The 27,733-nt window shown below is 43.5% G+C and overlaps 1 protein-coding gene across 2 annotated transcripts in view; it reads right to left on the reverse strand.

Annotated features, from left to right (window-relative positions):
• Positions 1-27,733, reverse strand: part of ITCH (itchy E3 ubiquitin protein ligase) — a 53,064-nt gene that overhangs the window by 20,353 nt on the left and 4,978 nt on the right. The window contains exons 2-10 of one of the 2 annotated variants that reach the window (XM_083508027.1): positions 13,641-13,731; positions 10,228-10,369; positions 8,552-8,676; positions 7,558-7,692; positions 6,844-6,886; positions 4,117-4,286; positions 3,087-3,309; positions 890-985; positions 9-183 (exon numbers count right to left, since the gene is read on the reverse strand). In XM_083508027.1, coding sequence (XP_083364153.1) covers positions 9-183; positions 890-985; positions 3,087-3,309; positions 4,117-4,286; positions 6,844-6,886; positions 7,558-7,692; positions 8,552-8,676; positions 10,228-10,369; positions 13,641-13,710 — 1,179 coding nt within the window. In that variant the 5' untranslated portion in view covers positions 13,711-13,731. The remainder of the gene's footprint in view (positions 1-8; positions 184-889; positions 986-3,086; positions 3,310-4,116; positions 4,287-6,843; positions 6,887-7,557; positions 7,693-8,551; positions 8,677-10,227; positions 10,370-13,640; positions 13,732-27,733) is intronic. The other variant, XM_083508028.1, reaches the window with a different exon arrangement.

The following is a 27,733-nucleotide window of genomic DNA, read 5'->3' on the forward strand; positions in this document are numbered from 1 at the left end:
GTTCTCACCCCATATATAAACCTCTGGTTAAATTGTTGCATAGCTCCTTGAAGCTGGCTGCGCTGAAGTTGCCACTGTTCATAATTCCGGACAGATTCCAAAGTTGGCCGCTGCCAGGTTGTTGTTCTGGTGAAATGGTCAACATAGTAAATCCGGCCCATGTTGTCAACTCGACGTTCCCAGCTAAAGAACACAGATGATATAATCAAATGACTTCACAGTAGGCTACAGTCTGACAGAATGGAATACAGGAGTACTTGTTCAACATAATATGACAAAGCGGGTCAGCACAATAATTCCTCAGTTTTGCTTTATGTCACCTTATTACTCAATTCCAAGGGGTTTATCATTTGATTAAAGGTTCTGCACTTTGCTCTGAACTTCCTAATTTGAGGTAGCAATATCTATTTATCGGCCCGCCATTTTTTTTGAAACCTCTAGAAGTGTGCTACAAGTCCAAAGGATGAGAAAATACCACTTTCATATGCAACAACATTATGATGCAGACCCCAAACACATCCAATTTCTTTGGTTGGTTTTGATTCTCCTCTACTGAAACAGTGAGCAGCATAGCAGGCTTAAATGTACCATATCCATGCCTAGCGGCACTTCAGTTCCTGTCAAGGAATGCCACAGATTTTGGAGGTTTGTGCCACCGTTGGCCTCCCATGGCCTAATATAACTGACATTTCTACAGCCAGTCTTAAGATTCAACATACACAGAATAAAATGCAAATTAGACCCATTTTCTTTTCACAGAACCTTGATTTAGCTATCCAGCAGTGCAATATTTTAACTGGACCAAAGCTGGACATAAAGATGGCAAGCTTGGAATGACATCTTCAAGCATGTTATCAAGTACAGTTTGACAGATCACCAAATGACTCACCCTGGGGGAAGAGGTTCTGGCCTATCCCATGTAGTTCTTTTTTCAACATGATCTACATAATATACTCGGCCATGTTGATCCACTCGTTGTTCCCAGCTGGAAATAACACAAATAATTCATATGTACTATTGTGCCAACCTATTCACCTTGTTGCTTTCTCATAGTTCTTATTTCCAAATGGTCCCCTGGTCTGTTTTGTATACAGTAAGCCTGCCACTTATGCGGGGGTTACGTTCCAGAGACTGCGTCTAAAATCACATATAGTCAAAATGCCAAAGTCATTTTTCCTTGAACCCCACCCCCTTCCCATTCCTTTTAATTTTTACTTTGCCATGCATGTAAGTTGCAGGCTTACTGTATAGGACTAAATCTTCTTGTGACAATTAATAAAATTTTCAAACACATTTGTTTCTATACAAGACCAAGACCCAGGTTTAATTTTACATTTGTATTTATGACACTAGTACCATATAACTCTTGAGGGACATTCTGTGATTCCTTCCCTTGGACACATTTTATAGGAATAGGATTTATTGGTCATCTTTATAGTGTTCTCCTCCTTTCTCAAAGTTGCAGAGAGTAGCATACATGGGAATTATCTGTTGTGATCTTATATGAATCTTGTAAACTATGTTAGGCTGACAGAAGTCTGCTTCAAAGTCAACAAGTTAGGATCTGAACCCCCGTCCCTATGGTTGAGGTCTGACAATTCCCATCTCATAAGGTATGGATGAAGGGTAGGCCACAATCCACCAGTGGATCAGTAGTTCTTTTCTTGTGCCTGTTTACTTACAGACTTCCTATGGATATCTAGCTAGCCATTGTGGAAGAAAGCACACTGAACTAAATGAATCTTGACCTAATCCAGAAAGGCAAAACTTCTATTTTTCAGGAAGAGTGCCTACTTTTAAACTGCTATGGCATGACTAACATTACTGGAGATTCTGAATATGTACTCTTGCTTTAGAAATTTAGTGAACCACAGAGCTTCTTTAAAACATACTCCATGAAAACATAATCAACTCCACCCTGTACCATATCACACTGACTTAAGATCAAAAAATGTAAGACATTTAGATTCCAAACCCACTAAGCAACAGCAGCTACATTGGCCCACTGTGACTACATGCTATCACATATATTGCACACATAGGATTGTACCCATTTCTCACTATACATATTCAAACTGCAGCCATTCAACTGTATTTATAAACATACTGGCTTTCTTGTATTGGTACTCAACTATGGAAGTTTTGAAATTCTGATCATCATCGTATTTGGGCACATACAATAGTTTTTTTAAGTGTTTTGCAGAGAATAAACATGGTGGAAAAAAAGGCTTCTAAAACTTATTATTGGGGTGTGTCATTTATCAGATCTTATGGAATTATGTGCTCGTGCCAGATTACCTTTTACCACTGTACTGTGGGGTAGTCCGCCACAATATAAACAAATGTATCTTTTTCCATAAGCCAAGTGCTGAACTTAGTAGTTCTTAGATAGGGAGACAGACAAAAGGATCTTATGCTCTAATATTCATTTTTGCCTTTGCTCACTTCTTCAAGCAACAAAAATTGCTGAGAAGACTGAAAAGTATGATCATTATCTTTGATACTTGCCTTTCTCATCTCATATTACTGCTCTAGATAAAGTCTGTTGATTGTCTCTCTGTGTTAGCTTGGATTTCAAGAACTGTGAAGAGTTCTACTTGCAGGAATAGGGCTTCCCTGCCTCTTCCTTCCTGAAAAGATATTCCTGGTGGTCTGCAGACTCTACAGAATGCAAAGGTGTATGGCACAAGGAGCTGCAGTGAGTGAATTCATGAAAATTAGAACAAAAAGTTCCACTCATTGTGCTGTTTCTCATCTCTGTGATTTCTCTCAACTCAGTTAATTCATGGTATCTTTCCCTTTAATATTTAGCTGACCTCTCAGCTTTAAATAATTAAAAACTCACATCTTGTCTCAAGCATTTCCGTGTTGGTGTTCTATTTTTTCTAATTATTACATAGGTTTTACTTTAACTCTTTTGTCTTTTTTTAGTTCCACCCTGCAAATGCAATGTACTGTATAAAGCATAGTATATTTTGGTGCTTTTAGAAATCAAATGGATGAGACGGAGGAAACTTTTATCTTGCAGGAAAATTAGTGTTAGAGATGTATGTATAACATAAAACCTAAGAGCATCAAACTCTTACCCAGGTGGAAGAGGACCTTGACTAACTGTGTGATGTGGCTGTGAAGCTGGAGTTACTGGCTGAACTTGTCTGGATATTGGTGGTGTGGCCAAAGCAGCTGCTGCAGGAGCACCTGTTCCTGCTGTTGCTCCCTCTGAGTTTTGTTCCGATGCTGAACTTGTAGTTGGCACTAATCCTGCACTAGCCCCTTCTGATTCTGTGGAGGAAGTACCATTGACACATGCTGCAAAGAACACAGGCAAGAAAAAGACAAATAATTATGTTTATTTTAATTCCAGTATTGTATATTTATTTATACCCCACCTGTCCCCCTGAAATGGACTCAAGACAGCAGTACAGCAAAGCAAAAACAGATAAGCCCTCAAGTAACTACTTGGTACACAGCAGTTAATAAGTTCCCAGACTTCTAAGTAAAAGTAGTCAATGGCAGAAACCCTTTCAACAACATTTCCACAAACCTATCAGAACTCAGTTCAACCCTAAATGGAAAAGCCTTCTTGAATTTTAGTTTGGCTCATTGTTCTATTTCATTTACAGGAAATCTGTACTCTGATTAAGAGAACACTATGAAAGAGATTCTTTTTGCAGCAGTTGCCTCTTTCTCTTGACCACAGAAAGCCTGAAGTCCTTGAAAAGAAAATTCCAGGCTGCAACTTCAGTAGGCGTCACATAAAGCTACTTCAGTATTTTGTATGAAGAAAACTTCCATAATTTAACTATGGGACAATGTGTGTTCTCAGAATTACCATACGATGCACTTCTGAGCTGTATAGCTTTTCCTTCAGCAGTTTAAGAATGCTTTGCTGAAGGTCAGACAGAAATATATCTGGCTTCACAAATGCTAAAGCATGCTTATTATGAATTAAGCCACAATTTTTTGGAGGGGGGACGCATGTGGCATTATCTTTTATTATATTAGACACAGCTTTAATACACTAGTGCAGTGGGCAGAATACACTGAACAAACATAATTCAAACAAACACTGCATTCAAGAGCTTTTAAAGTGATACTTTTCTCTTGCAGACATACCAGGTGGAGCAGAGGGTCTACGTGGAGTAGGTGGAGGTGGCCGAGATGGTCTAGGTGGTCTAGCAGGCTTACAACCGCCATTTGCAATTAATGGAGAATCATTGCCATTAGATGTTCTGCTGTCACTAGACCCAGGAGACTCACAGCTTTCAGGACCATTTGTATTGTTCCTTTATGAGAAAGCACAATACAAATTATCATGGAGACATGGAGATCTCACTGAATGTTAAATTATGAAAAAGAAGTTTCCTAATTGAAGTCTTGTCACAATTCATATAAACAAATTAGAACCCTGTTCTTATAAAAGTTCAGAAACATATATATGATCATATATAGTGATGCCATCAAAACATATGCTCCTGGACCAGAAATATGAGTCACAGAGGCTCATAATGCTCACCTTAAAGATAAAACAAACACTGTAGCTTAATTAATTTTTCTCCAGCTTAGATTTTAGGCTACAAATTTTACAACAGCTTCCTAACTACATTGGTATTTGTAACTGATACTCAAAACTTGATAGCAACTGGAAGGAGTTGATAGCTCTCAAATAAATAAAATAGGTAGATAGGTTTCAAACAAACAAAAAAGCATCTGTAGGGTTATGGCTGAATTGTCATATACTCAAGCCAACTACTGACAATCATTTTATTTTCAATTATAAAAACTTCAAGTGGGCAAAATAACATAAACCACAAGAAATGTGCCCCTTAGATATCAAACCTTCTATAAGAGTCAGAGAAATACAGGACATCTTATTCAAATATTTGTAAATCTGCAATTATTTGAAACGCCACCCTGATAAAAACTTCTGACTAGATGAAATAGCTTACCATTTTAAAAATAAATTATTTTTATTATTGTGGAAGGTTGACATTGTGAAAGGAGACCTATGAATTTCTGGCATAATGAGCAAGAAAATGTTTAAAATGAACTGAGGCTGTCTCAGGCAACTGAGCCAAGTGTTAATGCTCTGAGTAGCTTGGACTCGGAACAAAAAACAAACCATCATTAAACTTTAGTCATGATCATTACATCGTGATCAATTATAACCACAAAGAACTTTTGTAATAGCTAACAAAAACATCCATATTTAACTTTTCAACTGAAATGTACATTGTTTTGTGTATGTTATGAGTTTGTTTCTTGATATATCCTGACCAAACGAAATGTATATTTTAATTAAAATGTGTTAAGAAAACACAGTTGGAAGATTCTGATAATTTAAGGCAGTAAAAACTACACATAAAATTAACTACACCATTTATTTACAGGCTTATAGTCAGAATCTTCACAGTGTCAAGAGCCTAACGTTAGCAACAGCAGCAGCAGCTTTTTAGTTTAGCATAAACATGCCCATGATCCTGTTTGACATATATTTCAAGTGGTACTAATAAACACTACTTTAAGTGGAATATATTCAGAATTCATCTTGCTGCTTCATGCTTTGAGGGAATTTTAAAATTGTCAACTCAGGTATTATAAAATATTTTGTTACTTGCAGTTTACAAGAACTAAAAACTTTATACCACAAACAATGTGCTTTTCAGGGTGGAATAAAGGAATTGAGAGGATAAGACACAGAGGTATTTATCCTATTGCATACAATTAAGTTGGACTAATCGTGCAATGGGTCAGTGTGTCTGGCTGCTAACCAGAAGGTTGGTAGTTCGAGCCCACCCAGGGTTGGCTGTGGGAAGGATTCCTGCATTGCAGGCTTCACCGTCTGACCACAACAGGGTCAGTATGGTGGGTAAGAGAGCTCCTTTTCCCTTGGAGAAGACATGAAAAGCTCTGAAGACCCTGTGAAGACCTTGCCTGCCTCCAGAAGGGGAAGTCATCCCAAACAAGAATGTCATCCATCCCATCTTAAAAATATGCGTGCACCAACTATTTTGCCTGAGTAAATTGGTGAAGATCTGAAGAGAAACTGGATTTTGCTTTCATTTTCATCTTTTCTTTTGAAATGTGTGTCTATTATAACCAAGATTTTTACAAGCTAGACACTCTTACAATTACAGTGGTACCTTGATTCATATAGGTAGCTGTGTTGGTCTGAGGCAGTCAAAATAAATAAATAAATTGTCCAGTAGTACCTTAAGGTAAAGGTACCCCTGCCTGTACGGGCCAGTCTTGACAGACTCTAGGGTTGTGCACTCATCTCACTCTAGAGGCCAGGAGCCGGCGCCGTCCGAAGACACTTCCGGGTCACGTGGCCAGCGTGACGAAGCTGCCCTGGTGAGCCAGCACCAGCGCAGCACACAGTATCTGAAGAAGTGTGCATGCGCAAGAGAACTTATACCCAGAACATACTTAGTTGGTCTCTAAGGAGAATTTGGTTGCAGTAGTTGGTCGCTACTGGAGAATTTTTTTATTTAGTGGTACCTTGGTTAATGAACGTAATCCATTCCGGAAGTCAGTTCTTAAACCAAAGCGTTCTTAAACCAAGGTGTGCTTTCCCATGGAACACACTCAACAGGAAGTGGAACATGTTCTGCTTCCAAGGCAAAGTTCACAAACTTCTTAATCCGAGTTGTTCATAAACTAAGCTGTTCTTAAACTAAGGTCACTGTACTAAAACTAATAAGGACGCTTGTATCCCCATGACCACTTCCAACCAGTTTCCAATACTCTGAAATATCTACAAAACTGCTAAATCTCAGCACTTTAAACATCACAACTATTAGCATTCCACAACTCCACTGCAGATGTGGAAAACCACCTTACCTTGTTTCATTTTTTGCCCTGGAGCCATCATTCTGCACAGGACCTTTAATATTAAAAATAAGGAAATGGAAACTTATTTTAATATTTGTGTTGCTTTATAAAGAGACATAATAAATATGCATGATTTTCACTATTGGTCAAAATATATGCCATTCGCCTTTTAATTATTGCAAGACATCAGAGTTCCCACAACAGCCCCAATATGGATAAAGTTTTTTGTACTTTAGAGCTGGAGTGAGCAGAAGGTAGATTGGGAATTACTGGCTCTCTCCGTAATTTGCCTCCCACAGACAGACCACAAGCAGTTAACCAAGAATAAACCTTGTCTGTATTGAGACAAACCATGATCCCTACTTCAGACATAACACGAAGGTAAACTGTGGCTTAGCTCCAGGTAGTGTGGTAGGAGAAGCACCAGGGGAGCAGCAAAGCAGATGCAATTTTTACTGTGGCTACCAGTATGCGTGCTCATTCATGCTTAGCCATGATTTGGCTTAGTGTTATGTGCAAGCCAAGTCACTGTCTTCAGTACTCTCAAACATGCATGTAAAGGTTTGTAACCTAAAGCACTTTGGCTTACAGTCCTTATCAGGGTTCAATGCATTCTTCAAGAAAAGCCAAAAGCTACCAACAATAACAAATGTTATTTAATATAAACAACTAGTTATATGATGCAACAGCAGTGTGCACACATAGAAGGTAAATATTACTCACTTCTGCTTGAAGCATCACCATTACTCAGCAGCTCAGGATCTACCTGCATGCCATCTAAGCAGACAGACAACTCTCCAATCCCATCAGTTGATTCTTTGTCACCAATAAGCATCATATTCACCACCACTTGTTCAACTATTGAAAATATACAAAAAAATAAAAAAATGTTCTTAACTGCCTTGTATTTTTATTTCAGTGAACTGATTAAGGTTTATACAATTTCATGAAAAAGCTGAGGAAAGCTTTTAAGAAATGACCACAGTTCCATTTCATCTTACACATTCAGTGATCACTGCACATGGTGAGCCTCAGAAAACTTTACTAAATGGGGGTAATTCCCTTACTGAAAAATAGGATTCTAAAGCTTTCCTTGTTTTAAATTTGACATCCATGCTCAGCCCATGCAATCAAAGATTATAGTCCATATTCAACAGCTGCACTGAGCAGAATTCATCTAGAGCATTTGCTCTTGTCGGTAAAGCCCACAACAATTACCACAGAACAGGTATCATCATATTCTTAGCAATGAATTAATGTTATATGGTATATTGTTCTGATTTCCCTAAATGTCCCTAGCAGAATAATGTATAATTCTCATTTATTTTTATGTCATCCTCAGGTTGTGCCACCCTTCTCTCAATAATCAGCAGAAACAAAACTCATCCATGAATATCTTTAACATCAAATAAAAGAGCCCTCATAACCGTACAATTAATAATAAGAGTTTAAGCATAGTTGCATATTCTCTGTGCCAGGCCTATTATTGTAGAACCCCATTCACAAAGGGGACCATATAAGTCAGAACCTAAACATGTTCCAAATGAACCAAATTTTAGTGGAGACTTTGTGGAATGATTTCTGGTTCTTAGGACCCTCTGGAAGACTGCAGGGGTGGGCATCACATTTCTTAAGATCTTTCATATTAACATTTGCCTACACACACACACACACCAAAGTTTACATCATTTCAAGTTATGTGCTTTTGTATACTTACGTTTCATATTGTTTGCTTTGAGAGTCTCTTTAATTTCTAGAGTGGCGCTTCCCAATAAGACATCAGATTTCAACGTTTGGTGACTCCATACACGGAAGCACAGGTTGCTGACAGGTGAGACAATTCTAAAAAGAAGAAGCAAGAAATACTGTAATGCATACTCGCAAGTTCCATTTAAAAATACTTCTGAGTAACTTAGAATCATAGACTTATAGAACTGTAGAATTGCAAGGGACACCAAGGGTCATCTAATCTAACACCCTGCAATGATTTGAGCCCCATGTTGGGCAAAGATTCCTACACTGTAGGGCATGGGTAGGCAAACTATGGCCCGGAGGCTGGATCCGGCCCAATTACCTTCTAAAGCCGGCCCGCGGACAGCGTGTTTTAACATGAGTAGAATGTGCCCTTTTATTTAAAATGCATCTCTGGGTTATTTGTGGGGCACAGGAATTCATTCATCCCCCCCCCAATACAGTCTGGCCCCCCACAAGGTCTGAGGGACAGTGGACTGGCCCCCTGCTGAAAAAGTTTGCTGATCCCTGCTGTAGGGGGTGGGACTAGATGACCCTTCATGGTCCCTTCCAACAGAATCTCAACTAGATTATACATGACAGGTGGCTACCTAACCTCTGCTTAAAATCTCCAAGGCGGAAGAGTCCACCACCTTTCATGGGAGTCTGTTCCACTGTCAAACAGCTCTTACCTGTCACTTACAGTTACAAAATTGACACCCCCCCCAAAAAAAATGCACAAATCAATTGATCTTCCAAGAGCTATCATATTCCAAACAGTAGTAACATTTATAGAAAAATGTCGCTTTTATGACAGAAATTAATCCTGCAAATATATGTTTATTTCAGTAGCACATAAATGGGGAACCTTGTGCACAATAATAAAAAAAATACTGTAAGTGTATTTATTTCACAGTAAATCTTACAGGCAGATTTTTACATGCAAGTTTTGAAGTCTTAGAAGCAAGAACAGTATATACACCTTTCACTAAGTTTTAGGGGAAATATCCTTTCTTCTAGCAACTGTATGCTTCTTTAGTTCCCTCCTCATTCCTTGGATACCTTGGTTCAGATACAAAGATGTTTAAAGTTGCTCACCTATGTACATTGGGACTTTCTGGACTTCCCTTTTATGGAACAATTCCCTGTACTCCCCCCTATAGCCATTCATGAGGCTCAGGGAGCCCACCTAGTGCCACACCTTACACAGTGTAAGGGGCTGAAACCCATATAACCTAGTTTTCAGAGCTACTGGTCTGCCTCTGTGCCTAATTAAAAACAAAAAAAAAAATCTAAAACATTTAAACCAGTTAAATCAAACCAACAACCTTTATTGGCATCACAGTACAAAACATTTAAGGCACTGGGATAATTAAAAGGACAAGGATGAAGCTATCGAGGGTTATAAGGTCACACTGTGATCGTGTGCACTTAGATATTATACAAATCAGGTGAATGAATTAAAAGTGATGGGGGGGGGGAGATTTGGAGTTCTCCAATTACAGATCTTGGGAATGGCTCAGAACAAAATACTATTTCCCATGATCACACTCTGATAAGAACTGCATTTTTCTCTTGTCAATATCCATCCCACAGTATAAGGCGGCTGCATTTCTGTTTCTTATAACAAAATAAGAAAATAAGGAACATTTCCAAACCTACACTGTAAGATGTTGTTTCCATTTTGGACTATTAGTATTGTTGCACTTTTCTGTTTTCTTTGACTGTCCATCAACTGAGACTTCCACGTAAGGGCTGGGTCCAAACCATTTGTTTTTGTTTTCTTTCAACTTCGCAGAAATAACTATTGAAAGAGAATGAATGAGTGCTTTATTTGCTTCAGCAACTTCTAAAGTTTCTACTATTACCTAGCAAAGTAGATTATGGAACCACAGCCAAATTACAACTCTTTTACATTGACAGAAAAGACACCATGACAAAAAGTCCTTTCATTTGGATGTAATATTTACATTGGACCAAAGATTTTCCCTTCCATTCAATCAATTTAAAACCTAAGATGAAACATTTGTCAAGTCATCACTATATCAAGCCATTTAATTTTCTTAAACCTTTCCAAAACTATATTCACCATCCCAATTCTGATCCATTTAGCTCTTGTTGCTGGAATGCCCGCCTTTTGCTAAGTAATTACATGACACTTTTTAAAGCAGGGGTAGGCAACCTAAGGCCCATGGGCCGAATGTGGCCCAATCGCCTTCTCAATCCGGCCTGCGGACGGTCCAGGAATCAGCGTGTTTTTACATGAGTAGAATGTGTCCTTTTATTTAAAATGCATCTCTGGGTTATTTGTGGGGCATAGGAATTCGTTCATTTTTTCCCAAAATATAGTCCGGCCTACCACATGGTCTGAGGGATGTTGGACCAGCCCATGGCTGAAAAAGGTTGCTGACCCCTGTTTTAAAGTAAACATAAAGATACACACATTTTAAGTTAGGTGTAAAGATGCATGCAACAATCTTAGTTCTGTGTGCTGCATTTGCACTCACACATATTCTTACGCTGTACCATACCAACCACAACCAATCTTTATGTTACCACTATTGGCTGCAGCATGTAGCATTTCAAAAAGTGGACCAATTAATTTTGCATGTCTTCTTGTTGTCTTGGTGGTATTTATATAGCTGCACTAGTCAAATTTAGCACCAGAAGTGTTGAGTCTCTCGCTGCAGTTACGAAAGTGACATAAGTAGTAAGTTTTAAACAAATGTGCTTTATTTAGAAAGCTGAAATGTGTTCTTCAGTGTGTGATTTAAGTAATGAGAAAGTGAGCCTGACTCGACAAAATTAACATCAAGCAAATAAAAATCTTTCTCTTTAGAAATTGTACCACTTAGCTGGGGCAATTTTACCACTCAGCCAAGATATATTTTCTTTCTGCTCGCACCATTGCAAGTGGCTTATTTCTCTCTGGTCTTGCCTCACCATCAACTGTTCACATCTACCAAGCACTTTTACTGCCAAAATTACTCACATATCTTGTCAGACAGACCACTTCAAGCCCTTCTTTAAATCCCAGAATTGGTTTTTTGCCTGCACCAGAACGTTACATAAACTTCTTGCCCTTATCTTCAAAACCCTCCATGTTTCTCCCCCCACCCCCAATTTTTTTCTGTTGTTCTATCCCAACACACCGCTTCCTGTGATTTTCACTTACCCAGGTCCACTCTACTCAATTATTTGAAGAGATCTTCTGCTACTTGAAACAAACCCACTCTTTCTCCCTTGCTTTCCTTTATGATTGGAATGGCCTTCCAGAACATCTCTCCATGTGACTACCTGTGGTCACTTGCTTCAAGCCCTTCCACACATTTTTCATGAAGCCTTTGAAACAACCCTCTGTTCTCAATATCCTGCAACTAAAGCGCATGTAACTAAAATAATTGCACATTCTTCCCTTGTTCAACCCTGCCATCCCTTCCCTTCTTCTGTTTCCCTATAAACCTCTTGAGGTAGGGGCAAGGCAAACCTGTTCTTTGTTAAGTGCCATGTAAACAGATAATTCCATGTAAACAAACAAACAAGTACACACTGCATATGTAGAAGTGGCTAAGAAGTGGCAACTACTTGGCTATATGGCTTATCACTTGTGTGAGTGGTCAATCATAGAACATGTCATCTGTTGCTTGGAGATAAGTGGAATTCTCTACATATTGCTTATGATCATGAAGGCAAGCTTATCTGTTGCCTCCTGGGCCAGTCTGCCTACCTCTTGATAGATAGCCGAGGTTGCTTAAACTCCTTTCCCCCAACCTCCCCATTTCCTGGCTGAGATCTCTCCATATCCAGTCTCCCCAATGTTGGCAGTCTCTTATGATGTCATTATCTTGACTGACAATGCTGCAGACCTACACAATCCTCTTCCTGTTTTTACAGTAGATGCACTAGTGTCTGGGACATTGCAAGTATTGACTAGCTAAGCCAATCTTTCCTTGGTAACACTCAATTTTTCTTGACTCAGGTGAGGCCCCACTGGGACATTTTTTCTAAAGTAACTCTCATGGGTGTTATACACAAGGTGAAGACACTAAATTCTAACATAATAAATAATTTGTAGGAAGTAGATTCTGTGTTAACTACTTACAACACAGTTATGATAGATGAAACAGATTTTTCAAAACAAAACGGACTTTAAAAGTAAGTTGCGACACCGCCCCCTATCATCTGGTTCTTCAAGCTAGGAGTCTATACTGATCACTCATTCATATACCATATTTTTGGCCTTAACTGTCATAGTGAAGATGAGCCAAAATAAAGTTTCCTTCAAAGACCACTGTTGATATCCATTAATATGTTCAAAGAAATATTAATGAATCAACAAAAAAGGAGGCAATGTGCATTCTTTCCCTAAAGGATTATTCCCTAGGCCAGTGGTTTTCAACCCTGGGCTGCCTTGGATGATTGTCAGGGGCACCGCGGGCAACACTGGCCTCTATCCTTCCTTCTTTCCTTCCCTCCCTCCTCTGATGCATCTCTGCCTCAGGAAGGCTTGTGGGGCTGTTTGTTGCAGCAGCCCTGGCTACGAGCTCCCCACTATGCACTAGTTGTAATGGGTTAAAACCAGTTTATAAAAGGTCTGTAGAAACTTGCTTAAAAGACACTGAAATAACAAAGCAGAGTGATTAAACCAACAACACTAGCTGGAACAGAAAAATTATTTAAAGGCTTCTGGCACAAAATTCCATTAAAACACCTCTGAATCAACAAAGAGAAGGAGCAATGTGAACATAGTACTGGAAAAATTCTGTTCCAGTGGTCACAGAGAAATAGTGACAAAGAACATGTTCAATCCTCAGCACCTCCAGGCAAAAGAAATCTTGGATAAGGCTGGGAAAGATGTTCTGATAATGTTAAAAACTTTAGGGCAGTTACAGTTAGATGGACAAATGGCTTGACTTGACATGAGGGATCTTTATATGCCTTCCAATAGGATTTGTTTTAGATTTCCCCACAAAGATGTGGGGAAAGGCCACAAAGATGAGAGTCTGCAATTCCTTCAGTTGCCCTTAAAAGCAAAGGCTCTACAGTCAGCAAGCAGGCCTGTTTGAGACACTTACCAGTGATCTGAAGCTGTGATTTCATAGTTAGTCCACTGATAGGCTCTGAATTTGACCCATTGCCAGCCATACCACAGGAAGGTACATGAACCTGAATGAAGAAACAATAAATAATAACTTTACTCTTGAGATAAAGAGACTAAAATTGAGTTCAACTGAAAAAATATAAATGTAAAATTAAGCTCAGTTGCCATATACATTAATATAGTAGACAACTACACTATAGGATATCTAGATAGACTCCCACAAGAGGTTGTGGACTCTCCTTCTTTGGAAAATTTTAAACAGAGGTTGGATGGCCATCATATATGATCTAGTTGAGATTCCTGCATTGCAGGGGGTTGAGCTAGCTATTCCTCAGGGTCCCTTCGAACTGTCCATATACGTGATGGACAGACCAATGTTTCTTAAGGCCAGAACAAAACAAATACTGGTGAAATGCCTGTTGTGATCATTTGTAATGAAGGAGCCAAAATATGTGGTTCTCTTCTCCTCCACCCCAACTCATTAGCAGATGCAAGCAACCAGTGGCTTGGGAATAAGGTTGTGTCTTCATCTTGATCACATCCATTTACTTTCAATGACAGAGCTGAATCAAACATTCATTTATATGGTTACAAAGAGAAATAAATGTTCAACAAAAACAATCACCACTGATACATCCCTCACCCCTTTCAAATGGACTTTGCTAATTGATTCTCCACACAGACAGGAAAAGTATTGACAGGGTCTCAGCTGATTCTAGTACCAATTTCCAGTGTGAGCTACCCAACTTGCCCTGCCTCACCTGCTCCCACATCCCTTTCTCGTGTTTATGTTCTTTTTCATTAAAACAAAATGATTTGCCCTCAATTTTTTTGGATTAGATCTAACTATAAAATATTTAGTATAACATCTGTATATACAGGAAAACTGTGCGATTAGACACAATAAAAACACAACTACAGTGGTGCCTCGCAAGACGAAATTAATTCATTCCACGAGTTTTTTCGTCTAGCGAATTTTTTGTCTTGCGAAGCACGGTGTCGGAAGTTTTGGAAAAGCTTCAAAAATCACCAAAAACGTCAAAAAAGGCTACCACACCGCGTTCTATGAGTTGCTCCTCGAAGTCAAGTCACAACTGTATTAACGGTGTTAAGAAAAAGGAAACAAACTTGCAAAAACCGCAAGATGCTTTCGTCTTGCAAAGCAAGCCCATAGGGAAATTTGTCTTGCGAAGCAGCTCAAAAACCGCAAAACCCTTTCGTCTAGCGAGTTTTTCGTCTTGCGAGGCATTCGTCTTGCGGGGCACCACTGTAATTAACTAGTGCAAACTGAAGTTGGAAAACAGCTACATATACATACATAAATGAAACTGAAACAAATTACTCACACTAGATTAAACCCCACATAACTGAAATATTTCTTCATGTACAAACTGCTATCTAATAACCCCACAAAGAGTTTCCAAAATGGCACAGAGTTATAAACAGCTTCTGCAAACCCCATGTGTCAATATATTTCAGCATATAGTAACTTCCACTAAGATTTGGAGAGTACCTGCCAGACTTGACTGAAGTTGTTTAATAATAATAATAATAATAATAATAATAATAATAATAATAATAATAATACCCCATCCATCTGGTAGGGCTGAATATCAGAATCTTAGATGTGGGACTAGAAGGTCTCATGTAAAACAGAGTTTTTTTAGTTTCAAAGTTCAAGAAATCAATTATTCCTATTTTCAAGTTTACTTTAATATGCCTCACAATTTGATAAGCAGACCTTAGTGTTTTAAAGTTATCACCTTTGAATCAATAAGGAACCAACCCTTTCAGGCTGGTAATAAAATTAATATTTCAAACATTTGCCTAGCTGATGTCAGCAGTGGTTTCTTCTTCCTGGAAATCCTTAGCTATAGGAAGCAGGCTTTATGATCAAGAACCTTTCAGAATTTGCTGTACAGTGGTGCCTCGCAAGACGAAAAGAATCCGTTCCGCGATTCTCGTCGTCTAGCGGTTTTTTCGTCTTGCGAAGCAAGCCCATTGATTAGCGCTACAGCGGTCTAGCGGCTTTCCGTGATCAGCTGTTAAGCGGGTTTTTCAGCGGAACAGCTGATAGGCGGCTTAGGAAAAGGGGGGGAGCGGAAAAAACCCGCGGGGACGCGCAAGATTTTTTCGTCTTGCGAAGCAACCCCATAGGGAAATTTGTTTTGCGAAGCGCCTCCAAAACGGAAAACCCTTTCGTCTAGCGGGTTTTCTGTCTTGCGAGGCGTTCATCTTGCGGGGCACCACTGTATTAATGATGTGCTGCTCTCACCTCATGAACAAAAACATTTCCCTACTAGAAATGGCAGCTAACTTAATTATGTAATTTATAAGAAGAATAGAGGGGAAAAGGGAAAAACAACAACAGCTCAGCAGTTTCCTGTAATCCAGTAATTTTCAGCTTTGCATCTATGTGGAAACTCTGGACTCCTACAGAATCCTACAGAGTTGCCACGTTCCCCCCAGACAGAAGCTTTGTACTTCAACTGCTGCAGAACCATCAACAGCAGCAGCAGAATGCATGGGGGTCAGCGAGGATCCTGCCACTGTTACTCTTCAACACCCACCTCTTCGTGTTTGCATTGAATGTGTACTTTTTGTGTGAAAAGCCGGTTAGTATCTTGATTATTTTTCCCTCACTTAGTGAATTAGGGGGTCTCTCTCACCAATAGGACTTTTCATTTTTTAGGCTGAGCACTCTAGCATAATGCCCCATTGACATGTACGGCTTTTTACACAAATAGGAATCTATGAATAATTCACATGGCGTGAGCTGAATTGCAGGGAAGGGAAAGGAGACAAAGAGCTTATGATTCCTTTGTGTGTGTCCCCTCCTTTCTCTCTTCAGTCAATTCCAAATCCCTACTTCCCTTTGCTATCCTTTTCGTGGCAAAGAGGAAAGACTTTGCTGCTGAAATCATCATGCTTTAGGACCCAGGCTCCTTTCCCAGACTATGCATGCAGTTCCCCAGTTATAGCCCAGGGAGGTACAATTATATACATGATTAAGAGGAACCAGGACTCCATGTGGCGCTGCTGAATATGACTATCAGATTCAGCTTACATATTCAGCAAGTTCCTGGTCTTACCTCTACCAGGAACATACTAGGTGGACTTAGGCAATTTCACCTTTAGTTCCCCATGTGTAACATGGGTGACCTTGGGCCAGTCACCATCTTTCAGTCTAACATACCTTACAGGATAGTATGGAGATGAGGTGAGCTATGTGGGCCACCTTGAGTTCCTTGTATAAAAGGTGAGATACAAAGCAAAAATAAATGATGAGATAAAAATAATACTGTGCATCCTTATAGGATTGCTATGTGAATTACAACAATAAAACATAGGCCAATTGCTGTAAGCACTATATAAATGCTAAGCATGATTAATATTAATTTCTTCCTACTATAATTACTATTGCAAATAGTTAGCTTGCTGTATGCACATATGAGAAAGGTGGGGGATTTGTTTTATGGAGCATGGGACTCCATGGGTGGAGATGAATCAAACTTCTGGGGGCCAGGAATATACAGTAGTGCCCCGCAAGACGAATGCCTCGCAAGACAAAAAACTCGCTAGACGAAAGGTTTTTTCGTCCGCGATTTGCCTTGCAAGACGAATTCCCCTATGGGCTTGCTTCGCAAGACGAAAGCCCATAGGGAAATCTCCGGGCAAGTCTCCGCCAGCAGCGGCAGAGCTGCCGCTGCTGGCAGAGAGATCCGCGAAGCCTGGGCGCGCTGCGCGCAGGCTTCGGCATGCCGGCAAGTCTCCGCCAGCAGCGGCAGAGCTGCCGCTGCTGGCAGAGAGATCCGCGAAGCCTGGGCGCGCTGCGCACAGGCTTCGGGATGCCGGCAAGTCTCCGCCAGCAGCGGCAGAGCTGCCGCTGCTGGCAGAGAGATCCGCGAAGCCTGGGCGCGCTGCGCGCAGGCTTCGGGATGCCGGCAAGTCTCCGCCAGCAGCGGCAGAGCTGCCGCTGCTGGCAGAGAGATCCGCGAAGCCTGGGCGCGCTGCGCACAGGCTTCGGGATGCCGGCAAGTCTCCGCCAGCAGCGGCAGAGCTGCCGCTGCTGGCAGAGATCCGCGAAGCCTGGGCGCGCTGCGCGCAGGCTTCGGCATGCCGGCAAGTCTCCGCCAGCAGCGGCAGAGCTGCCGCTGCTGGCAGAGAGATCCGCGAAGCCTGGGCGCGCTGCGCTCAGGCTTCGGGATGCCGGCAAGTCTCCGCCAGCAGCGGCAGAGCTGCCGCTGCTGGCAGAGAGATCCGCGAAGCCTGGGCGCGCTGCGCACAGGCTTCGGGATGCCGGCAAGTCTCCGCCAGCAGCGGCAGAGCTGCCGCTGCTGGCAGAGAGATCCGCGAAGCCTGGGCGCGCTGCGCACAGGCTTCGGGATGCCGGCAAGTCTCCGCCAGCAGCGGCAGAGCTGCCGCTGCTGGCAGAGAGATCCGCGAAGCCTGGGCGCGCTGCGCACAGGCTTCGGGATGCCGGCAAGTCTCCGCCAGCAGCGGCAGAGCTGCCGCTGCTGGCAGAGAGATCCGCGAAGCCTGGGCGCGCTGCGCACAGGCTTCGGGATGCCGGCAAGTCTCCGCCAGCAGCGGCAGAGCTGCCGCTGCTGGCAGAGAGATCCGCGAAGCCTGGGCGCGCTGCGCACAGGCTTCGGGATGCCGGCAAGTCTCCGCCAGCAGCGGCAGAGCTGCCGCTGCTGGCAGAGAGATCCGCGAAGCCTGGGCGCGCTGCGCACAGGCTTCGGGATGCCGGCAAGTCTCCGCCAGCAGCGGCAGAGCTGCCGCTGCTGGCAGAGAGATCCGCGAAGCCTGGGCGCGCTGCGCACAGGCTTCGGGATGCCGGCAAGTCTCCGCCAGCAGCGGCAGAGCTGCCGCTGCTGGCAGAGAGATCCGCGAAGCCTGGGCGCGCTGCGCACAGGCTTCGGGATGCCGGCAAGTCTCCGCCAGCAGCGGCAGAGCTGCCGCTGCTGGCAGAGAGATCCGCGAAGCCTGGGCGCGCTGCGCACAGGCTTCGGGATGCCGGCAAGTCTCCGCCAGCAGCGGCAGAGCAGCCGCTGCTGGCAGAGAGATCCGCTGGGAAGGAATCCCTTGGACCCCCGCCGGACTTCAAAAGAGCTTCGGGAAGTCCAGCGGGGGGCCAAGGGATTCCCTCCCAGCCGCCCGCATTTAAAAGCGCTCGGGGGAACACCTGCCCCCGCCGCCCCACTTCGGAAAGCTGTTCCGAAGTGGGGCGGGGGGCGGGGACACTCGCCCCCGCCGCCCCACTTCGGAAAGCTGTTCCGAAGTGGGGCGGGGGGCGGGGACACCTGGCCCCGCCGCCCCACTTCGGAAAGCTGTTCCGAAGTGGGGCGGGCGGGCGGGGACACCTGGCCCCGCCGCCCCACTTCGGAAAGCTGTTCCGAAGTGGGGCGGGCGGGCGGGGACACCCGCCCCCGCCGCCCCACTTCGGAAAGCTGTTCCGAAGTGGGGCGGGCGGAAGGGGACACCCGCCCCCGCCGCCCCACTTCGGAAAGCTGTTCCGAAGTGGGGCGGGCAGGCGGGGACACCCGGCCCCGCCGCCCCACTTCGGAAAGCTGTTCCGAAGTGGGGCGGGCAGGCGGGGACACCCGGCCCCGCCGCCCCACTTCGGAAAGCTGTTCCGAAGTGGGGCGGGCGGGCGGGGACACCTGGCCCCGCCGCCCCACTTCGGAAAGCTGTTCCGAAGTGGGGCGGGCAGGCGGGGACACCCGGCCCCGCCGCCCCACTTCGGAAAGCTGTTCCGAAGTGGGGCGGGCAGGCGGGGACACCCGGCCCCGCCGCCCCACTTCGGAAAGCTGTTCCGAAGTGGGGCGGGCAGGCGGGGACACCCGGCCCCGCCGCCCCACTTCGGAAAGCTGTTCCGAAGTGGGGCGGGCGGAAGGGGACACCCGCCCCCGCCGCCCCACTTCGGAAAGCTGTTCCGAAGTGGGGCGGGGGGCGGGGACACCTGGCCCCGCCGCCCCACTTCGGAAAGCTGTTCCGAAGTGGGGCGGGCGGGCGGGGACACCCGCCCCCGCCGCCCCACTTCGGAAAGCTGTTCCGAAGTGGGGCGGGCGGGCGGGGACACCCGGCCCCGCCGCCCCACTTCGGAAAGCTGTTCCGAAGTGGGGCGGGCAGGCGGGGACACCCGGCCCCGCCGCCCCACTTCGGAAAGCTGTTCCGAAGTGGGGCGGGCAGGCGGGGACACCCGCCCCCGCCGCCCCACTTCGGAAAGCTGTTCCGAAGTGGGGCGGGCGGGCGGGGACACCCGGCCCCGCCGCCCCACTTCGGAAAGCTGTTCCGAAGTGGGGCGGGCGGGCGGGGACACCCGGCCCCGCCGCCCCACTTCGGAAAGCTGTTCCGAAGTGGGGCGGGCAGGCGGGGACACCCGGCCCCGCCGCCCCACTTCGGAAAGCTGTTCCGAAGTGGGGCGGGGGGCGGGACACCTGCCCCATCCGCCCCACTTCGGAAAGCTGTTCCGAAGTGGGGCGGGGGGCGGGAACACCTTCTGAAGGCGGGCAGGGGGCGAAAGTCTTTGTCCCCCCTGCCTGCCTTCCCAGGGGCTTTTAAATCGCCCCGGACAGCGGAGAAGTCCTCCGCTGTCCGGAGCGATTTTAAAATGCCGCTCGCCTGTCCCCCCCCCCCCCAGCCTTCAGAAGAGGTCCGGGGACAGACTGTCCCCGGACCTGGTCTGAAGGTGGTTTCCCTAGGAACGCATTAATTGATTTTCAATGCATTCCTATGGGAAACCGTGCATCGCAAGACGAAAAAACCGCAAGACGAAGAGAATTGCGGAACGAATTAATTTCGTCTTGCGAGGCACCACTGTAACCAGCCTATCTTGGGATGCACAGCTCTAATTTGCCTACTGTTAAGAAAACTCTGTGATGGTTAAAAAAGCATTTTCACAACCTAGCTTTTTTTGTCCCTATGGTTAAGAGGAAAGCCTCTGGGCTTATTTCAGTCATATGAAGTAATTCCTATTTAGCAGAGACACGCAACCTGTTTGATTATCTCTGAAAAGACAGAGACAATTAGAAGTTACTTTCAACTTGTCAAAATTAACCATAGGTTAATGTTCTAGCTATAGTGTCTGACAGCACCACGGTGGAGACCTGTGTGAATGTTTAACAGAAAGGAATACAACAGACAGAGAAAGTTACTATTTGTTATTATTAACCTAATGGTGAATTCAGATGCTGAGTTTTATGCCGTGCAGTGATCTCTATTTAACATAACCCATTGGTGGCAAAATTGTCTGAACCAGTTCAAGGGCATCACATTTCAATTGGTTAAAAAAAACGTTCCTCTGAAGTGCATGGGCCTCAGTAATTCAACTAATCGGGACCTCCTTTGCCCATGACTTATACCACATGATCATCATGGTAGGAGATTAGTCATCTGAAACAGTTATAAAAGGAAATGCTTCATATAAGAATCCAATAACCCTAAAACATTAGGCAAGGAGAAGTTTCTGATGCTCACTATTATGCAAGTCTGCAGATTTTCAATCTTTAAGAGCTTTCACAACTGCAATTGATAGGTTTAGCAATCAAGACAGTAGTGAGCCCTGAAACATCACCATCCACCTATACAAGTGATGGAAAACTCATTCTCTAAGTGCCAATATTTAAGTAGCCAAAACAGCACTAACCACACAGACAAGGGAGGTATCACTAGCATTACTGGGGACCCAAAATAGGCCAATGAAGGGTGAGTGGCCATACAGTGCTGGCTTACTGTTTGGGGGATGGAGACTAGGGAAAGGGAGAAATAAAATGGGCTGAGGTACCCAAACTGGCTGCCATACTGAAGGGGGGCAATTAAGGTTAATAAATAATCCCAAATAGTGTTGCAAATAACTCATTTTGAGTTCATTGTTGAATTTATTAACTTCATCTATAATATGGCCATTCTGAAAGCTTTAGCCGCATCTATTCACCAAATTTCAGCATCCTCACTTTACATGAGGAATTGTAAAGCATAAAAAAAGATGTCAAAGACTGAAGGAACTGATTATTCTTAGTTGAAAGGTATTTATTTTTTTAAAAAGTTGCAAATAGGCAAAATACTGTTAATAAGCAGGCTTATGAGTTTATCTCCCCTACATGCAATCGTCATGGAAAACTAATTAACAAGCTTAAACTGGGAGATTAGGTTTAAATTGAACAAACGTTTTCTAGCCAAAGAAATAGGTGAGTAGCAAACAGATTAAAGGCTGTCACACTTGTCTATTTTTAAATGCACTATATAAAACAGAAGATGCAGCAAGTGCCTTCTTTAAAGGCAGAAGTAAAGACTACTTGGCACTTAAGTGTCTTCTACTCTTAATATCCTGTTTCATTTTATATTGAATGTCAGAAGGTGGAGAATGAACTGCAGACGTGTGTCAATTTTACTCAGTATAAAATATATTTAGCACATATATTTGAAGTAGGAAATACCTTGAATGGATGCTGTTTCAAGGTACCTATGATGGTAATAACAATAGGTGTCACATTAAAGCATGAACTTTACATGTTGTAATGTCTGATCCCAGACAAACTGTAGTTAATCTTAACTATGGTCTGAACAATCCAACTCCAGGAGGAGGAAGAAATGAAAGCCTATGGCTTACAGTGTCTTGTTCTCAAAGCACAACTGATTGGCTAGAAGATACCTACTAATTTCTTTATCTTTATCTTTTACTAATTTAATTTACAAGCCCTCACTACTGACCAAGGATTTGGTATCATAACTTTGTACAGCCGATGTGTGAAGAGCCGTAAGAAGACAAATTTCGGAAATACCCTTTGCTTCCTAAGTGATATTTGAGGATGTGATTGCTAGATTAGGGCGGGGGTGGTGGAGCAAAATGCTTTTCCTGACAGTGACTCTAGCATACACGTTTGTTACTGGCAGGAATCAGAACAACTCTAAAAATTAGGATCATTCCACCAGAATAATTATAATTTTATTTATTATTAAATAATTAGTTTCCTGGTCCAATTCAAAGTGATGGTTTCGATCTATAAAGCCTTAAATGGCTCAGTACTGCAAAAGCTCAAGGACTGCCTCTCCCAATATGAAACAACCTGGACCCTGCAATCATCATCAGAGGCCCTTCTTCATGTGCCTCCCCTGTCAGAGCTTTGGAAGGTGGCAACACAAGAACAGGCCTTTTCTGCAGTAGCTCCATGCATGAGGAATGCTATCCTCAGGGAGGTTTGCCTGGAACCTTCGTTACATATCTTTAGGCAAAAACATTCATTTCCTCCCAGGACTTTGGCTAATGAAACAATCTGTAGCCTTTTAACCTGGTGGGCATTGTTTTTGTTTGTTACTATTGTATGTATTTTTGTATTTTTATATTGTAAACCACCCTCTATTCCTCAGATGAAGGGCAATATAGAAATTTAATAAATATTAATGAAACAATAAATATGAACAATTGCTATCCTAGATTCCTAAACTTCGCCATTGACATCCAGTTACATAACTGGAACAGGAAGTATTAGCATGCTTGAGAGAAACCCAATGTTTGCAGAAGTAGAAAAAAGCAAGCAAAAAAATCTCCCCATCCCAAAACCTAGTCCACTGAGGACCCTTTGTCACAGGCCAGATAACACTGAGTGCAACTGGGGGGGGGGGGGGTAAAATGGAAATTGGGCAGAACAGAGCTAATGGAATATACCAGAAGCATGACTGCCTGGCTGGAAGGAAGCCTTCTTGCCTCTAACAGCTTCTCTGACTCCACTTGTTAACCACATTGGCATCCTCTTCACACTCATGGTATCTTTCCTGCTCTGTGGTATATAGTCCCCTTGAGCTTCTAAGACTGTATTTTTATACAGCTCCCAAGCATTCTGGAGTGATCTGATCTGACCTTCTTGACTTTGCCTTTCAACTTCCATTTTATCAAGCCACTCATTTTGGGGAAGTCTCATTTTTTGAAATCAAATGTTACGGTGTCAGATTTTCTTGGTGATTGACTGTTTATATGTAGTATATTTAATTTAAGAACACTATGATCTCTGCTCCCAGTTGGCTTAACAACACTTATATGTTGCAGCAGAGGTAACGGTGTCTCACTGGATTTCTGCATTCCACCTCAGTTAACCCACACTGGCTTGGACTCTTCTAACATTAGCATACGTATAAACACAGAGAATATACAAGACTCACTCTTCAAGTGTCTTTGGCACTTCCATTTTGATCTACGATGCTTTCTCCTCTCTCAACTGCAATCATGTGCTCCTGCATTCACAGTGCTGAGTTGTATACCTCCCACATTTAAATTTTCATTAATTTTATCATTGTCATTCGAGTGAGATTTGCTCCAAACCCTACTCAGCTCCTGTGGGCTTTTCCTCCCCCCCCCCCCCAGTTTAAAAGCTGCTCTGCCAGAGCATCACGGCCGCAGAGCCACCCCCCAGCCAAGCACCAGCTTACTGTCGCCACTGCCGCCACCACCAAGGGAGAGAGGTAGGAGGGTACCGGGAGGGTCAAGGAAGCCGCAAGGAATTGCATGGCCTAGCCCAGGTCTGACCCCGAGTTTACCTCCCTGGCAGCTAGTGCAAAAAGAGCACCCCAGGAAAAAATAAACGCAACGTGGCCACTCCCTTGCTGAAAAATTATTATAATATTTTTTTCTTTGAAGAACTGTAATAGCGTCCATGCAGGAGGCCTGAACCATTGAAGGTCACTCCCTGGGACTGCTGCCTTAGCCCTAACCTAAGGACCCAACATCCAGGTCCTGTGGGCCCCGCAGTGAAATTAAAACTGCCTGTGAGTCAAGGCTTTGGCATTGCCACGTTTTGCCATGCGTCTTTGTTGCTAGGGAGTGGTAAGAGAATTCCTCTTCTAGAGCATAGTACGAGGGGGCTTCAGTGGGCCTTAGGATGGGATCATAAGGAATGGTCTCAGGGTCGGTAGGCCCAACTCTCTGCTCACAAGGTTCCCAGAAATATGAGAGAGCCCTGCTCTGCCAGACTGTCACAAGGCCATCTGTTTTGGGTTTTGATTTTTTACATGGCTGGAGGACTGGGAAGGGCATTTATGTCTACTGGGATGCTACCTAGCAAGGCTAGGAGTATACAAAGCTGCCTAATACTGGGTCAAGGAGCCATTGGTTTACCTAATTCAGTGTTGTCTACTCTGACAGGCAGTGTTCCTAGGGGTTCAGAAAAGAAGGTATTTCTTATCCTACCTGGAGATACCAGAGATTGAACCTGGGATCTTCAACGTGCAAAACAGATGTACACCAACCTATGATCCTTCCCCATCAGGCAAAATGTGAGGAAGAGAAGGTATCACATAGGTCACCAAGGAGAAGGATGGGCAAAAGGGGCTAAATGGTCCGTATAGGAGGCAGGCTATTGCTTCACGCAGCACATCTCCTAACTGGCTAGTTTGCCTGGGATAGCAGTCCAACCCTTTTTGAGTGTGCAGTTGTCCCCTGGATTCAAACAAGGGGCCTCGAGGATGTAAAAAGGGAGTAGGGAACTGGATCCACCCAGAGGACGGGCTCCAGAACTGGCCCACTCTCCAGTTAATTTTGACATATGGTTGACATGTGGGATGCCATATGAGACAGTTCAAGGTGTGGGAGTGGCCAAAGGCTCATCTCCAGCCTTAGAGCTGTGATGTTTAGAAGCAAGATGTCTTACTGCTTAGATAAAAAAATATCCACACCTGACCTCATGTGACTGACATATAGGCCTGATTTGTACAAAATGACCACATGGGCCAAATTCAGAGGACTGACATGCTAATCAGACTTGTGCATGAAAGGTACTCCACAGCTAATGTAGAAAACAAGCTGCTTGGGTTTAGGGTTTATCTTGCAGTCCCAGTGATTGTAACATCTGATCCATGGGCTGCAGTGGGATGATGTCAATGACCCATGGTTTGTCTGATGCCTGTCTTGCTGCTGAAGTTGAGTGTGAACACGTTGTGGAACTCGAACTGTGGGTTGGGAATCCCAGGAGCTCCCTCTTTTGCCATGATTATGATTTTATGTTATTTTGCCAGGCATGCAAAAGGCGAGTAGGAACATATTTGCCCCTTCCTCCTGATGGGGCTCAAACTCCCATTTTGTGCTTCCTAACCTTATGTAGGGAGCTGCTGAAGAATGATTGCAGCAGTTAGTGTATGCCTGTCTTATTGCATGTTTTGGCCACTCCGCTTTAATTCTTGGCAACAGTGACTTCCCCTCATTTGGTCTTGAAACTTTGTCCTAGGGAGGGCTGTGTCCTGTTCTCTGGAGGCCCGGGAAACTACATCAATGTTGTTTTGCATGGACTGTCCTCCCTCCCTTTGTATGTGCTGTTCTTCCAAAAAAAGTGGTTGTGAGTGACATACAAGGATTCAGACTCCAGCCTATAAGGATGCATGGGGCCAGAAGCAGCAGATATATTGGTGGCTGTGCAACCAGGGCAGATGAAGTGGAAATACTCTAGCATTATCTTACATGTAGTGTGCGCTGGAGGCATATCCTCACCATCCTGTGTTCATCCCTCTGAGTGGGATGGTATATGTGTGTTGCTGTCAGCACAGTTCTCTGTGTATGTATGTAGTTTTGACACCGTGTTGTTTTCTCCTTGTTGTACCTTCCCTGTCCCTCTGAAGCTGACCACACATAGAACATAGTGGCCATCTGCCAACCTAGTATTGGCATATCTCCATTCATGGTGTATTAAGAGTATAAAATTGCCATATAAATGCAGTGAAGCTATAACATACAGCTGGAATAGCTAACATAGTCCCCTTTAGACATTGTTGGACTCCCAGCTGCCGTACATCCTCCACAGTATGGCCAATGATAAGAGTTTAGACCAAAACATCTGCCGGGCACCACATTGGCTACCCCCACCACTGTCATTGCCATCAGAACATAGGAAGAGCCTGCTGGATCAGGCCAATGGCCTATCTAATTCAGCATCACAGTGGCCTACCAGATGCCTGTGGGAAACCCATAAGCAGAGTTAGAGCACAGGATCCTACGGCTTCCAGTAACTGGCATTCAGAACCATTACTACTTCCAACTGTGGAGACAGAGTATAGTCATCATGGTTAGTAGCTATCAATAGTGCTCTTCTCTACGTCAAGTAGATGAGTTCCAAGTATTGCCTCCATGACAAATAGCCTTGGGAATATATATGCTGTTCTGAGCTCTTTGTAACAAATAGTATATTACATGGGTTGGTTGCTGCTATCTTGTTTTTAAAAACTGAGATATTTTTTAAAAGATAACATTTCTTTTGTACACTGAACACTACTGGAAAATCCAACTGCACAGGTATAACTGCATTTTTCCTCATGATCGTAATAAGCATTATGTAACCTTGGTTTAAAAATTCAATTGCAGCCAAAATATAGGAAAACAAGTTTTTACTGTACTCCAGAGTAACTTGAGGTTATTATAATTCAAAGTGAAGAGGACAGAATAACTTATTCTGGTTAGTTTTACTTGCATGCATATCCCACAAGAAATATGCAGTTTGTGAATAACAGCAGACCAAATTCTTTACCAAGACTCCATTCTATGAACTAATGCTTATAAGTGGAACCCTGTGCAGTACCTGGGATTTCAACAGGATTCAACATGGACACAAGCACTAAAGATAAAAGTGGTATAACTGTAATTAAATAAAATAATAAAACGAACTCCATTCTATTCCTCCTCCCATTATTTACCCACAGTAGTCAGAATTACATGTCCAAAGTACGGTCAGTATTCATTGGACAGTTGGGGAAGGGGTTGGCCCATTTATTTCATCTATTTTTCCCCTGCAAACCTCCAGTCAAGCCATACTCATAGAGCCATGAAAATAAATGGACTTAAGTTGTGACTAATTGAAATCCATCAGTTTCAACAGGTCTACTCCACATATGGCTTGGTGGAGGCTACTCATAATAAAAAAAAGGTGTATGAGCTTAAAGTTTATAATATTTTTCTCAGCCTTGTCGAAACACCCAGAATGCCTAATAACTGAATTCATCAGAAATCTATCCTGTTAATGTTTTCTCTTGCAAGAGTACTTTTCTCTGATGTTCTCAAGTTTTGCCTCCAACTGTGATGCTGTCATC

The sequence above is a fragment of the Podarcis liolepis genome, assembly GCF_965112155.1.
Source record: "Podarcis liolepis genome assembly, chromosome: 6".
In the NCBI taxonomy this organism is placed as follows: Eukaryota; Metazoa; Chordata; class Lepidosauria; order Squamata; family Lacertidae; genus Podarcis; species Podarcis liolepis.